This window comes from Danaus plexippus, chromosome Z, assembly GCF_018135715.1.
Source record: "Danaus plexippus chromosome Z, MEX_DaPlex, whole genome shotgun sequence".
NCBI lineage: Eukaryota > Metazoa > Arthropoda > Insecta > Lepidoptera > Nymphalidae > Danaus > Danaus plexippus.
Genome location: NC_083559.1, coordinates 8,341,210 through 8,355,909, shown reverse-complemented (window position 1 = coordinate 8,355,909; position 14,700 = coordinate 8,341,210). Strand labels below are relative to the sequence as shown.

The window sequence follows — 14,700 nt, the reverse complement described above, 5'->3', positions numbered from 1 at the left end:
TGGCCTACAAATCATATCCAATTCAAAAAATTAATCTGAGTTCATTAGGTACTAAGCTAAAGAAAGATAAAAAAAAATCAATTAGAATAATAAAAGGTGCTTTGATAATTTTGTTAGTTTAATAATAAGAGTTGTGACCTTAGTTTCGTTATAGTTTACTGGTCCTACCTCAAACTATCTGTCTTTTATCTTGGTTTGCCACACAAACATACATTATTGATGGTCCTACGTTATTATGAAAAGCCTCATATCGAAATAAAAAGTATAAAATTATTCAAAAACTGTTTATTTTACTTGTATTGGTTTTAAAATCCATTTGTTATAATGTAAAAGAGAATCAAGTAAGTATTAATTTTAAAATTACCGATATCTTATATCGTAAAGAACAAATTAGCAACAAGTTCTATCCCATTATATGATATCGAAACGTTTTTATGACATTTCTGTAACTTTTGTTAACAGTTAACAGCTCGTTTCTTACTTTTATTATCTGTGCTAGCGTAACGGCTTGAAAGTTGAAGTATGGAAATAAATTGTTTGTAATTTTTAAAATAATATTACGTAAATAAATTAAATTAATTCAGTGTAAAAGCGTATGTAAAAAGTAAAACCAATTTTCGTAATCGTAATATTCCAAGTAAGTTCCACTAAAATGTTAAAGCTTAAAGTATTTAAATATTTATATTAAAAAAATCCTTTCTAATTAGGTGTAAGTAAAAGACATTGATGTAATGAGCTCGTTATAATATATGTAACTTATATTATTAATTATGTTATCCATGCCATCTCAGCCGTGTGAGGTCCACTGTCGCACATAAGGCTCCCTCGTATGTTATCCATACTGTACTGCTATTTTGCAATTTGCAGATGGCTGCTGAGGACAGCTTGGTGGGTCATAAATCCTTAGAAGTAACATCATCGAGCCATAATCCGACTCATGGAAAATCAAAAAAAGATATCACAGACTATTTTTTACCAAGGTTTATTATTTCTTTTCAAATCTACATTGTTCTCTTAGCTGCCCATTTCATATAGAATTATATTACAATATAATTTTTACACTTTTATTTATTTTGTTCTTAGGAATAAAGACAAGAAAGAAATGGTGTCAAAAACAATTCAAGTAAGCTTGGGTGCTTGTATGTCAGAAGAAATGTGTTCTGATTTGCCATCAGAAAAATACTGGAATTTACTTGCCGAAAAGAAAAGGTAAAGAACAATTAATATCTATATTTGCTATTAAGAATACATAAATTGTATATATATGTATATTAAATGTTTATGCTATATTTATTTCTTTATGAAATAGCTAAAATAAAATAAAATATGAATTAAAATAATTAATCTCTTAAACCGTATTACGAAGTATTGCTGCAATAGAAAATAAATTAAAAAAATTGTAACCATTTTTAATAAAAACTCTCTTTAAACAAGAGTTGTATTTTCTTGTATTTTTACCATTATGCTTTTAATGATGGATTTATTTTTGTCTCATTTACTAAATCGCTATTTAAGCTCCATTGAAGGTCAGCATTCATTTTTGTTTGCTGTGAAATTCAACATTATTTAATTGCCCCAATTTCTTAATTTGTGAACTCCCCATGTGTTTATTTCCAGAGCCTTTTGGCTCAGTGAGTATAAATTCAACTATACTTCTCATTAACAAACTTAAAACATAGTGACAAGATATGCTTGTTTACCTTAAAACTAGATATGTTTCACAAAATCACATTCTTCTTCAAACCTAGAACTTAATAGGATGAAAAATCCTAGTAAATATAATACAACTTTGTCACTCTACACCACTCAAGGAAGCTTTTCTTGAGAAAATCATTAAACATCAAATGTTAATTTTAACCTGCTTACAAAAATCGTCAAAATCATTCTGAAAATAGACCTGTGATAGGAAGTACAGAAAAAAGGGACTTTTAACTAATTGATTCTCAATATCATGATTTTTACACGCTTTTTAATCTTCTAGAATTGAGTTAGAAGATGCTTTGCAAGAAAATGAAAGGCTTCACAAAATAAGAGAGTCATTGCTCGAAAAGAATGTTCACTACAGGCAGATGCTCGAGGAGGCTAATACATTTATAGATGTCTTTAAGGTTGGGAATTTCAGTGATTTTGCATATACATATAAAAAGAAAAGAAAATAATTTTAGTCACAAAATCTTGTAACTGTATTTATTATCCTTTTTAAGTTTTACTCTTTTTTGTTCATTGGTGGTAAAGTTGATTAGAAAACATGTAAATCATTGTAATAAATTATTAATGCTTTAGACAATTTTTCCTTTTTATTTTCAGGAAGTGGTCCAGGATACAGCAGATGACACTGGTATAGATGTAGGTGATATCAATGATTCTACTGAGAATTAAAGACTGAATTTTGTACACATAGTCTGTTAGTGTTTGTATAATTGTTATTACTAATAATTTTTTTCTGTAATTGCTTATTTTTTTTATTAATGCTACATGTACCTTTAATGAAATTATGGTTTGCTATAAATAAAAACTAATGTATGAATTTCCCGGGTTTGATTACAATTTGAATATACTGTTGACAAAGTTATAAAGTCATTGTTCTAAAGGCACATGAAAACTTTAAGATGATTAGGTTTACTGACCTTTGAAGCTAGGAAAGATACTAAAAATTTTATAAAATGTATACAATGATATTCATTTATCCTGTTTTAAATTAAGGAATATTATTGGTATTATAATATACTAATTGATAATGTAATCAATTAGTAACTAAAATACTACATATTTACATTTCACCTCTATGAGTTTTTTTTTAAACGAAAGAAAATTTTAGAAATTATGTAAGTTAGGAGAGATTTCAGTAAAATATACAATTAGTCTTTATTCCAAAAGGTTTGATATAGTAATTATACTCAATTTGAATTCTGCAACTGTACATTCCCACTATACAAGTCCATAAAATTTAACAATGAGATCATATGCTTTAAATGGCTGTATAAATGTTGATCTAGATAAAGTATGGCGCAATTTACAAGAGATCCCTGCGTTATTGTAATATATATAAGTATCCCTAAGAAATATTTAAACCAAAGCATAAAATAATCTTAAATGTGGAGGGCAAGACATGAGTTAGTATATCATGTGATCCTGGTTGAATACTTTTTTAATTGTTAGCTATAGGCTATAGCAAAAACACAAATGGTGACAATTCATTCTTGCATAGCTTACAGAGCCTGATACCTTCGAGACAAGAGAAGTACCAATGGTTTATAGTGTTTATTTTAAATTAAAAAGTAGAAATTTAATCTGGCCAGTGGACTGAGCTAAAATCATATAATAAATATAAGTAAATTCAAAGACATTTTGAAAAACCTACGAATAAATTGTCAGTGACTAAAAATACTGGCACGCGTGAAGCACTTGATCGAGTATTCATATGCCATAATTGATAAAGTGCTTATAGCGACGATAAGGATGAGTCGATCCGTTTGGGACAGAGAGTCACACAGAAACACAGACGCACAGACAAATAGACACGCACGCAGACGCACAGACAGAGAGACGGACTTCAACGTCAAACTTAAAAAACCCGTCTTTTTGCATCGGGATTTAAAAATACCCTAAATGAATCCGAAACATAGTTTTATTTAAATGTATTCTTTCGAAACTCTTAGATATCCTTTCTTTGTAGTTTTCGATTCAAGATTGTAAGTAACTTAGCGATCCTTTCGAATGGCAATGGTACAAACAAAATAAATTCGACAACTTTTTGGAATTTTAGTAAAAATTTTGTTTTCATTTTTCCAGTATAAATTTCAAGGTACTCTTTTTATGTATTTGATTATACAATATTGCAATGTATAACATGAAATGAAACAAATTTAGGAAAAGGTATGCGAAGATTTTGATAAAATTTTGAAGTGTAAATAAAAAAAAACAATTTTATGAAAACAATAATTAAATCTCTCTGAGGTTCTCTCATACAAAGGATAAATCACAATCAAAAATATTGCAAAAGCTCTTTTAAATATTACAATATATATTTTTTTAAATACATACTATGGCTTCAAAATAATATTTATGTTGACATCAGTTACTGTCTGTTACCCGCTACATAGGTCTTGACATTTGACAGTTTGTATATTTCTCAGACATTGCTAATTTTAAGTTCAACTTCAAGCTTATGCGGTTTTCCGTGTAAACTTTTTGATACATTGAATTTGTCATATAATCAAAGTTTTTATAAAGTTTTTAATATTTTAAACTTACATTATAATGTACTAAAATATATTAATTGTCGAAATATAATAATAGTCATATTATTTAAATAGTTAAGTAAACATGTGGCGGCAACAAATTTTTAAGGTAACATGGTTATTTAGAGTTCGATAGATTTTATCCCTTATACTCTCAAAAATTTTAGAGTGCACGAATTATATGTATTGATAATTGGCGTATATTTTTAGATAATAGTCCTTATATGTTTGTTTATACATACATCGACTCAGTTAAAAAAACAGAAAACTTCTGCTATTACCGATATAGAAGACATTAAAGAGTTTAAAAAGTTGTTGAGAACTAAAACAAATGTAATGGTTCTGTATATCAATAATGTAAAAGCTACTCAGTCTGTTTTGGATGTATTCAAAGAATCTGCTGGTAATATGAAGGGGCAAGCAACTTTGGTTGCTATTGACTGCAGTAACAGGTGTGTAGGAATAGTAGCTAATATTAAACATTAATTTTATTAACTTACAGTATTTTGTCACTTAACAAAATAATGTTTACTATCAAGTAGATGAAATGTTGGATACAGTAATTTATCATTATGAAATAATTGTAAATTTGAAAATTGTTTATTTGCAATACTACTATTTAATTATGAAAAAATCTATTATTAATAATCTCTTCTGCTTTCTAGTGATGGTAAGAAGTTATGTAAAAAGTTGAAAGTTCCATCTGACAAGTCCTATATACTCAAACATTACAAGGATGGGGAATTCCATAAGGATTATGATCGTGGCATTTCTGTAAGTGCTATGGTGAACTTCCTGAGAGATCCAACTGGGGATCTGCCATGGGAGGAGGATCCAAATGCTACAGACATCATACATCTTATTGATGCAGAGGCAAGTGTATATACAATTGTGTAAAATAAAATGTAAAGATTATGTCTACCCATCAATTATTTTAAGTTACATTGTGTTAAGTCCTTTTTATGTCTATAAAAAATTGAAAATAAATAAATACATGTAAGTAGGGAAATTATCAAGCATTATGTAATTGGTTATGGCTGTTTAACATCAGTAAACAAAGAAATTTTATGCATTAATTTAAGGAATGTAAACATATTTTCTTATCAGATGTTTAATGTGTGTAATAGAAAATTTAGGCATAACATAACAATAAAGTTAATTAACTTGTACTAAGGCTAAGTTTATTTTATGTTGCACTTCGGTTACATGCACTTCATTTACTTATGTGATTTTTTTAACAGAATTGTTGGCTTTTTATGGCCAATTTCACAGGTATAAACAATCTACCACAAAATGTTTTAGTAAATTAAACTAGAAGCTAGTTTTGTGTTTATGACAGTTAATTTAATAAAAAAAAATTATAATTTGTAAGGTTTTCACAATTTATATAAATTAAATTCAAATTTAGATGAAAGCATATCCATAAGTTTGTTTTAAATGGTCTTTTGCTATTTAAGCTTATAAAATTTTCTATACTGTACAGAATTAAATTTATTAAATTTGTATTTTGTTTAGTGCAAAATTACAACATACCATAGGGTATGTTGTAGTTTAAACTTCTGTTGGATAAATGTTTTCTTTTTTTATTATTTAGTCTGTAGCCAACAATAACTTTGGGTAACTAGTTGAATATTGTTGTATAACATGTAAAACATTTTTTCAAGTTGTTTTAATTATTTTGTTATAATTGTATATTACAAATTTACAGGCATTAAACAAGTTCCTTAAGAAAGGCATTGCTACATACAAAAAGGCAATGATCATGTTCTATGCTCCGTGGTGTGGTTATTGTAAATCTTTGAAGCCTGATTATGTTGCTGCAGCAGCTGACTTAAAGGTGATTAGAAAGAGTTCTTAAAAAAAAAAATTGTCCTTAGAAGTAAAATGTATCCCACCAAAAGCATATATGTAAAAAAGGAGAGCCAAGTTCAATACAAAAATTAAGCTTGGCTGTTGGTTTTGCCGCACAAATAGAGATCTAAATGAGTTCCATGTTCTATGTAAAATCAAAATATGTATTCACAGAAAAAAAACATTATGAACAAGTGCTAAACTCTGTTTCTTTGCTTTATTAGATACTTATAACAATTGTTGTTACTTAAAAATGTGAGATCTTAATTACAATTGTATAACCATTTGAGCTAGCTTCATGAAATTTGAGGTTCTTATGGATACAATTGAACGGACATAGTTTTATGTGTTTATGTTAATCAGGTTTTGAGTTATAAAAGGGTCACCAACTAGTACGTGTAATAATACACTAGGTACTGGGTAGCCAAGTTGCTTCAAAATTTAATATGATATATATATTAATTCTACTCTTAAAGTATATTTGAGAAACTCTGTTTTTTAGCAATAGTGAAATTGAATGTTTCTCAATAATGTTTGATGTCTTTCAGGGAGAAGCATTCCTAGCTGCGATAGATGTGTCTAAACCTGGTAACTCTAAGATAAGACAAGTGTATAACATAACTGGTTTCCCGACTTTGTTGTTCTTTGAGTAAGTTTGAATCAAATTATTTGCCATATATTTAATCAATTTGCATTAATTTTTTGTTATAAAAAATGTTCAATTACATTTTCTTTGTATCATGATAGTCATGTATTTTGATATTGTATTTTTGTATCAACCTATATATAGTTGATCTAATAAAAATATGATGTGTAACAGGAAAGGTCAATATCGATTCCCTTATAATGGAGACAACAAACATAAAGCAATTGTAAACTTCATGAGGGACCCGACGTCACAGATGGTTAAAAAGGAACCAGTAGATGAAAGTTGGTCTACTGATTCAGATGTTATACATTTAACAGGTAATATTTATTTACTACTAAAATTTTTACTTTACGTCACCATTGTTGTATTATTATGCATTCATACTTTTTCAAGTTTTTATTTGTAAGTTTCCTGTTCAAACGTATGCCTAAGTAACAATTGTGTTATGCTCGTGATTGTGATGTATTCTATTATTTAACAAATGTGCGCTTTGTGACAAATGTTTGGCAAATAGCAGATTTGGTTTGGTTTTCTTCTTTTGTTGGAATTGTTTGGTTAATCTTCTTTTGTTGGAATTGTTTGGTTATGTTAATATTAGAGAAATTTGATATGGAAGTGAGAATTTTGTGTAAATAGTACCCATTTTTTTTTAACTATGGTGCTATAGTTCTTGTGGTTGTGTGTTCAGCATCTTGTATTGTTATGCAATATGCAGCAGAAAACAATGTTCGCAGTAAGTATAATTTTTCCGAAACATTTATCTAATTTGATTTTAGCTAGTAATTTTTAAAGCTCTACAGGTTTTTAAACTTGTATTATAATTTTGTATCAAAAAAATCCTTTGGATCATGATGATGAAAAATCAATTATCTACATCCAGGATTTTCTAGTCTTTTCAATTTTTTAGTTGTTGTGTTAGCAAGCATACAACAAGTTTTTCAAGTCTATGTAAGTTTTCTTGCAAGCTACATAAATTTGGTTTCTTTCAATTTTATATTGTTCTTTGGGAATTCTTTCTCTTTCGGCATTTTGTAATGTTGTCTAGTCATATGTACTGTCCAGTTTGGGAATATGTACTGTTTTCGATATTTTACTGTTGGCTTAAAATTATGATATAGTCTCTTTCGATTTCAGAATTTACCTGATTTGCTGTGGTAATATGGCCCACTGGCATTCAGCGAAGCTGAGACGCTTCCAACTGAATTTGATCTCAGTCTATACTCTAGAGGTATACGGATGAAATGTTAGTTGTATATGTTCTTATTGTCAAATTAAAATGTTATGTAGAATTTATGCAGTAGTATTCTTATATTATTTTTGGTTGGGTAAAGGAATATTTTTTTTTAAACATTTGCCTTTACATGAGGTCTGATTACTGATGGTATGGTTATAATGTGCTGTACTGGGAGATATACAACGTTTTAATTACTATTGTTTCACTGTATTGTGGGTATTTAAATTGATATGTTTAAACCATTAAGAAGCAGAGTGAAAGATATGTGTCTGTGTGTACAAATAATAGTGAATATTTTTGTATATGTTGAATGTGATTGTTTTTTTTTGTACTGTTTATTTTATTAAGTACTTTTAACCTTCTTTTAATTATTGTAATATTAAAAATTTTGCGATGTTTATATTTATAATTAATGCACTCTTAAACCACTGAATCGATAAAATATGTATATACTATTAAAAGATATATAAGGAAGGAAAGATTTTAGTGGCTTTTATTGTGATTTTGAAAGAATACATCTTTTTTTTATTCTATTAATGTAATAACCTGTTATAACATAAGCAAAAATATGCGAACGTCAGATATTTTATTTGCAATGCGAATTCTTTAAAATTGTTGGTGTCAAAAATATATATATATTTTTTAATTATTGTTAAGAAAATGTTTATTTTATGCATTCATTTTGATTAAATCTATTTATTATAAGAACTGTATGCTGACTTTGCAAAAATATATATTTTATTTTCTTATACTTGTATGCAAAACGTGAAGCAATGCGATCCATAGCCCATTGGTTCTTTAATATTTTTTTAATACACTGATATCGACTGATGACTACGAATTCTATAAACTTATGAATATTTTTTAAAACTTTCCTTACATTGTTTCTTATTTTCCGTAAACGATGATTGATAATTGATATCGAAACAGTATAAAATAAGACATACCATAAGTGCGTGTTATAATATGATGATGAGGGATTATGTTGTTTACAATTTATACTTAGTAGAAAACCTCTTAAGTGGTGCAATTTCATCCTTACTTCATTCATTTTTACTTACTTCATTACTACTAAGATATCATTGTTTAAAGCGCATTGCGAAGTCATGTAGGAACTTTTTCATTTAATCATAATCTTCTGTATTATAAATGTCAAAAATTTTCGACGTTTAACAAATAATATTTTCATGGCATACAAGTCATGATACCTTTCGCACAATTATGGAGGAATTTTAAAGGTATCCTATAAGTGCATGTTATATAAAATTTAGGGTAAAGGTCGTGTTGTTGTCAAAATTATATCTTTATCGTTATAAAATTACAGGATTTGTTTTAATCTTATTTTTTGATGTATGTGTTACTATGGTTGAATCATTTGTTTCTAAATAATTTATACTTCTAAACTCGGAAGTGTACAAAGTATTTTGTAAGAAAAAAAATTTATATAAAATCTACATTTGTTACAGAGAGCACATTTGACAGTGTCCTATCAAAAGCCGAACACGCCCTCGTGGTCTTCTACGCACCGTGGTGTGGTCATTGTAAGAGAATTAAACCTGAGTTCGAGAAAGCTGCCACTAAGATTAAAAGAGAAAAAGTAATTGACAAAGACATATATTGAACATTACAGAGTATTGAATAATAAAATTATAATGAGTAAGGATCAATATAATTATATAATGTACGCATCACGTTACAGATAAACGGTGTGCTTGCTGCTGTGGACGCCACCCAGGAATCCAGTTTAGCTTCTCGCTTCGGGGTGAAAGGTTACCCCACATTGAAATACTTCAGTAAGGGGGAGTATAAGTACGACGCCGGTCATGCTCGCCAAGAGGAACAGATTATCGAATTTATTAAGGTGAGAACATTTACACTATCGTACGAAGTAAAGATTTCATTATAAAAGTATGAAAATCAATGTAACCATGTTTTAATCACTTAATATTTGAATGTCGAGTGTTTTATAATATTAATCACCGGCTGTAATTTGAGTGTATTTGTATTTAAATTAAAATGCAACAGATTTGAATAATCTCAAAGTTGTTGTTGTTTAAAATTCAAAATTTAATTGAAAGCAACATATAATTTATATATCAAGTATATGGTCAAATGGTTCAAAACAAAAGCCCATAAGTAATTGTTTTTCAATACTTTAAAGGCTACGAGCCTTTTTTTATAATCTTGTAATAAGTAATATATATATAACTATTTATAATTAACTATTTGGGATCTGGTCAGAATAGTCAGGATGGCCGAGCGGTCTAAGGCGCTGCGTTCAGGTCGCAGTCCACTTCTGTGGGCGTGGGTTCGAATCCCACTTCTGACATACATACGCTTTTTATTTTGCAATCGGAATTTCTTTCTTGTATGTAAAGTTAATTTTGATTGTTTCCTGATTGCTTATTACGTATTAATCGTTAAAAGTAAATAATAAAACAGTCATATAATATTAAATTTGAGTACGATTGTCATATTACGCTATTTATATCTCTCGTTTCTTATGTCGTGTAACTTTAGGAAAATGTATGTAACCAATCTAAAATTGTCCTCTCCAGATGTAAGAATATTTTTTTAATTTATCGAATTGCAGCAAATTTATCAAGTTCGTAGCAAGTAAACAAGTATTGTTTAAAACAAATTGCCAACTTTAATGCAAAGAAAACAACCTTCGATTCGATAGAAAACTAAAACGGATTATGGAAAGAATAATTTTAATTTGTTTTAAATTGATAATAATTCGTAGTTATCTTGCATAAAGTAAGACCAAGTCGTTCATGAGAAGTTCATTCATCATTATGAAATTTTTAATCCGAACATATATGATCTGATGTTACCGATTCTATTTAACCATGTCTCTATCCGTTTAGGCTTTAATATGAAGAGATGATATATCTCAACGTATAAAATGTCAAAATATATCAATGTATTTTCTGGTAAACACACATATATATATAGTGTTCTTTGTTTTTTTTTCGTAGTCGCCCCAGGAGCCGCCGCCGCCGCCGCCGCCCGAGGTCCCCTGGTCCGAGCAGGAGTCGTCCGTGCGCCACCTCGACACCGCGACCTTTAAGAACACGCTGCGGAAGATCAAGCACGCGCTCGTCATGTTCTACGCCCCATGTATTATAATATTATGACATATCTCCTTTTCCCTGCCCTGGTCCCAGTTTACGTGTGGACGGCACAACATGATTCTTTCTTCCATTATCGCCTATCACCTGTCAGCTCACCCCCTTTACTCATGGGACCCTTCACGCAATCCAACTATCCTTTCTTAAGTCTACGTCGGCCCGCATATTAACCACATTCATATCTAACATTGATCTTAATATGCCCATAATATTTATCTTCGCATAATATGCCCATAATATTTCGTCTCATATATTATATAAACACCTGGTATCCTTTACACTGCGGCGTCACATTCGTATTTCAAGCCTGATTATTGATTAAGCAGCAGTAGACTATAGACACCTGAAATGCTGCCAGTATTACGATTCATACTTTGAAATGATAATACATATAAGTTACATATGATTTTTTCCATTATCTTATGTAATTTTTGCCTTTATATTGCTTTAAATTTGTTTCAAAATAATCTATTAATAGATGTTATTGATGACGATGTCAACATAGACACGTAGATTGTGAATACAGTATTCATATTGTTGTAAAGGTATTAAAATATTATGCCTTTTGATATAAAGGCCGTTAATAACTGTTATATATTTTAGTTTCATTTTATTTTTTTTAAATTTAAGCCTTTGTTCTAATTCAAGTCATTTAAGTTTTTTCCTACGTGCAGTGTCCATTTCCACGAGGACATTATATAGTCTTAAATTATTAGTGTATACATTTTGTCTATATTTTCATTGAAACTATTATTAAAATAAATAATATATTAAAAAAAAATTAACAAAATTCACCAGGGTGCGGTCACTGCAAAAGCACAAAACCAGAGTTTGTGAAGGCCGCAGATAAATTCGCTGATGAACTCATAATAGCGTTTGGTGCTGTTGACTGTACTGTACACAAAGATGTGTGTGCCAACTATGACGTCAAAGGTTATCCCACCATCAAGTACTTTAGTCATTTCGACAAAGTAGTTCAGGATTATACCGGAGGAAGAAAGGTATTTATTAATTTGTTGACGCTTTATAATGATTAAATATTGTAGGAAGTAGATGGACATATTTATTAGCTTAAAAAAAAAACAATACCTTCAAATTTATCGCTTACAGGCAGTCCACATTGAAAGTCAGCAACATAAAATCCGACACTCCATAATCATTTCAAAAAATATATATTATTATAGACAGACATCACTCGTAATGACTAAAATTTTTATTCAGTAAATTTAAAAGTAGAAGTTAGTGTTCCCAGTGAATATCATATATTTTAATGACCACATTTTTTATGCGAATCTGTTTTGTGTAGGTTTCGGCTTGTGTACCAAAAGTGCACACAGTTCGACTTAAGATAAACCTCATGGTGTAATAATTGCAAATATGTATAATTCTTTCATATCATATATTTTAAACCAGTAAAATACTCTCTGGAGTCCTGAATTTCTTTATATTAGGATCAGTGCCGGAATAAAAATATAGCAAGAGTAGCAGTTGACACGGGCTCGGCGTAAAATTTTTTGTTGCATATTTGAACCTTTTTCCGTCCGTATTTCACTATTTAAGAACATAAACTCACTAGTACCTACATTTTATATTAAGCATATTCTATGTGCCAAAATATTGAAATTATATGCATAGCTTCTTCTAAAAGCCGCTCGTATAAATATAATTAAGAGTTAAGACACCAAAGCTTATTAAAAAAATGATAGGAGGCTCGCCCTTATTCGGTACTGATTAACATATATTTAAACTTGTTATTTTCAGGAAGCAGATTTCGTATCATTTATCAACAATCAGTTGGACAGACAACAGTTATCACAGAAGGCTAAGAGCAATCAGGAAGCTGGTTTTGGTACAAACGTGCAACTAGCTGATGATAGTGACTTCACTGACATCATTGCTAATGATAAACCCACGTTTGTCATGTTCTATGCTACTTGTGAGTACATTGAATGAATGGAAAAATCTATGTGTGAATGAATGAACGAATTTATTGTTTTAATAAGTACTATTGTTTTAATAAGTACATTTATTCTTTCTGAAAAACTTGATGTTGTGATATCTGATGCTGATAATTATTTATACTTATAGTATATAATGTTATTTAGAATTCATTCTTATTTGGATATTAATTTGACTACCAGGGTGTGGCCATTGTTCGACCGTGAAGCCAGCTTTTAGTCGACTAGCCACGTCTTTAAAGGAAGGGAACGGCAGAGCCGTAGCCATAGCTGTGGATGCAGCCGAAAATCCAAAGGTCGCTGACCTTGCTTCCATACAAACACTACCAACATTCAAAATATTCAAAGCCGGCCAATATCTAGCGACTTACGAAGGTGATAGATCATTTGAAGACATGATGAATTTCGTACAATCTTATATCAAAATGAAGGATGAATTGTGATAACATTTACCAGATATATATTTTAATATTTTCTATATAATTTTAAAGTATTTGTATTGCTCCACGTTTATCTTATTTTGTTATTTTTTTTTGTTGTATCACATTTATCCCAAGGGTGCCAGGTATTATTTCTTTTATATATCTGTCTATCCTGGTTTCGATAATATTCTATGTTTACTAGCTCTGAAGGAGCCAACGTATTACGTTTGTTTGATTTTTCTACAGATTTTTTTTATATATATATAAATAGTTAGTGTTATTCAGATGTTTAACACGAAAAATTAAGACAATATATTATTACTAAATAAATATAACAACATTTCTTATGCCAGCTTATGCCTAGAAGTTCGTTTAATATAATTATTATAATAGTTACGATACCAGATATATTTACATATCAGATGTATTGGTTTTGCTAAACGTTTTATTAAATCGCTGCTATTTTTTATAGATAAAACAATTCAATAAGGCTTCCATTAAATAGTTATAATGATCGTTATATAAATGGATTTTATAGCGATGTTTAAAAAATTATCCGTATCTTGTAATTAATATGTAATTGTAACAATAATAAGGGCCCTCACAGACTACAATGTTTTAAAAATGCTTAGTTTTGGACCCTTCAATAAAAAAAAAAATTGTAGCCTGTGAATTCTTTCAGTGATTTTCAATATTAACTTTTACTGCATTTATTATATAGTTAATTTTTTAATGTTTATATTATAATAATCAAGACATTTACACTGAGATTACAGATTATAACATATCAGAACTAAGTTTAAATTTCTGTTTACTCTTTAATATTTTTATTCCGATTTAAACGTGTACTTACTGTTACTATATCATGTATTATTATAAAATATATTTTATTTTTTTTTTACTTATTAAAGCATTCTCATATTAAATATATTATTTGATTTATCAACTGGGTCAAAACTTTGAACTTTTCGGGTCTCTTAAAGTTTAAATACAAGTACAATTCTAATTGCATTATAAGATGAACTTTGCTTCTAAAATATACTAATATAATATAATACAAATAGTATCGAAACAGTTTAAATAAGACTACATTTATAAAAAAATTTTAGTTCTCTACTGCGGAAACGATTTTTTTTTAACAGTAATTTTTATTCATTTTAAAGCTTAACAATATATTATTGAATATGAATTTTGATTCATCGTCATCGAAA

The 14,700-nt window shown here is 29.0% G+C and overlaps 2 protein-coding genes and 1 non-coding gene across 3 annotated transcripts; all 3 read left to right on the top strand.

Moving 5' to 3' along the window:
• The first annotated feature begins 477 nt into the window (after positions 1-477).
• Positions 478-2,527, top strand: LOC116777402 (geminin-like). Its single transcript, XM_032670931.2, has 5 exons — positions 478-637; positions 868-980; positions 1,084-1,209; positions 1,982-2,108; positions 2,308-2,527. The coding sequence occupies exons 2-5, from the start codon at positions 868-870 to the stop codon at positions 2,377-2,379; spliced, it is 438 nt and encodes a 145-aa protein (XP_032526822.1). The 5' UTR covers positions 478-637; the 3' UTR covers positions 2,380-2,527.
• A 1,644-nt stretch (positions 2,528-4,171) lies between these two features.
• LOC116777745 (protein disulfide-isomerase A5) lies at positions 4,172-14,415 on the top strand. Its single transcript, XM_032671444.2, has 12 exons — positions 4,172-4,350; positions 4,452-4,693; positions 4,907-5,114; positions 5,950-6,078; positions 6,641-6,741; positions 6,913-7,058; positions 9,442-9,572; positions 9,675-9,836; positions 10,957-11,098; positions 11,908-12,110; positions 12,871-13,045; positions 13,251-14,415. Exons 1-12 carry the CDS (start codon positions 4,327-4,329, stop codon positions 13,508-13,510), a joined length of 1,923 nt encoding a protein of 640 aa, XP_032527335.1. The 5' UTR covers positions 4,172-4,326; the 3' UTR covers positions 13,511-14,415.
• Positions 10,221-10,304, top strand: Trnal-cag (transfer RNA leucine (anticodon CAG)). The gene has a single exon. It is a non-coding gene; the product is annotated as a tRNA-Leu (tRNA).
• Positions 14,416-14,700: the final 285 nt, after the last annotated feature.

Bases quoted from the DNA above. Each gene is read 5' to 3' on its own strand.
- LOC116777745 (XM_032671444.2), top strand. From the start codon at position 4,327: ATGTGGCGGCAACAAATTTTTAAG. The intron at 4,351-4,451 runs GTAACATGGTTA...GTATATTTTTAG, and splicing joins GGCGGCAACAAATTTTTAAG to ATAATAGTCCTTATATGTTT. The intron at 4,694-4,906 runs GTGTGTAGGAAT...TCTGCTTTCTAG, and splicing joins GCTATTGACTGCAGTAACAG to TGATGGTAAGAAGTTATGTA.
- LOC116777402 (XM_032670931.2), top strand. From the start codon at position 868: ATGGCTGCTGAGGACAGCTTGGTGGGTCATAAATCCTTAGAAGTAACA. The intron at 981-1,083 runs GTTTATTATTTC...TTTTGTTCTTAG, and splicing joins ACAGACTATTTTTTACCAAG to GAATAAAGACAAGAAAGAAA. The intron at 1,210-1,981 runs GTAAAGAACAAT...TTAATCTTCTAG, and splicing joins TTACTTGCCGAAAAGAAAAG to AATTGAGTTAGAAGATGCTT.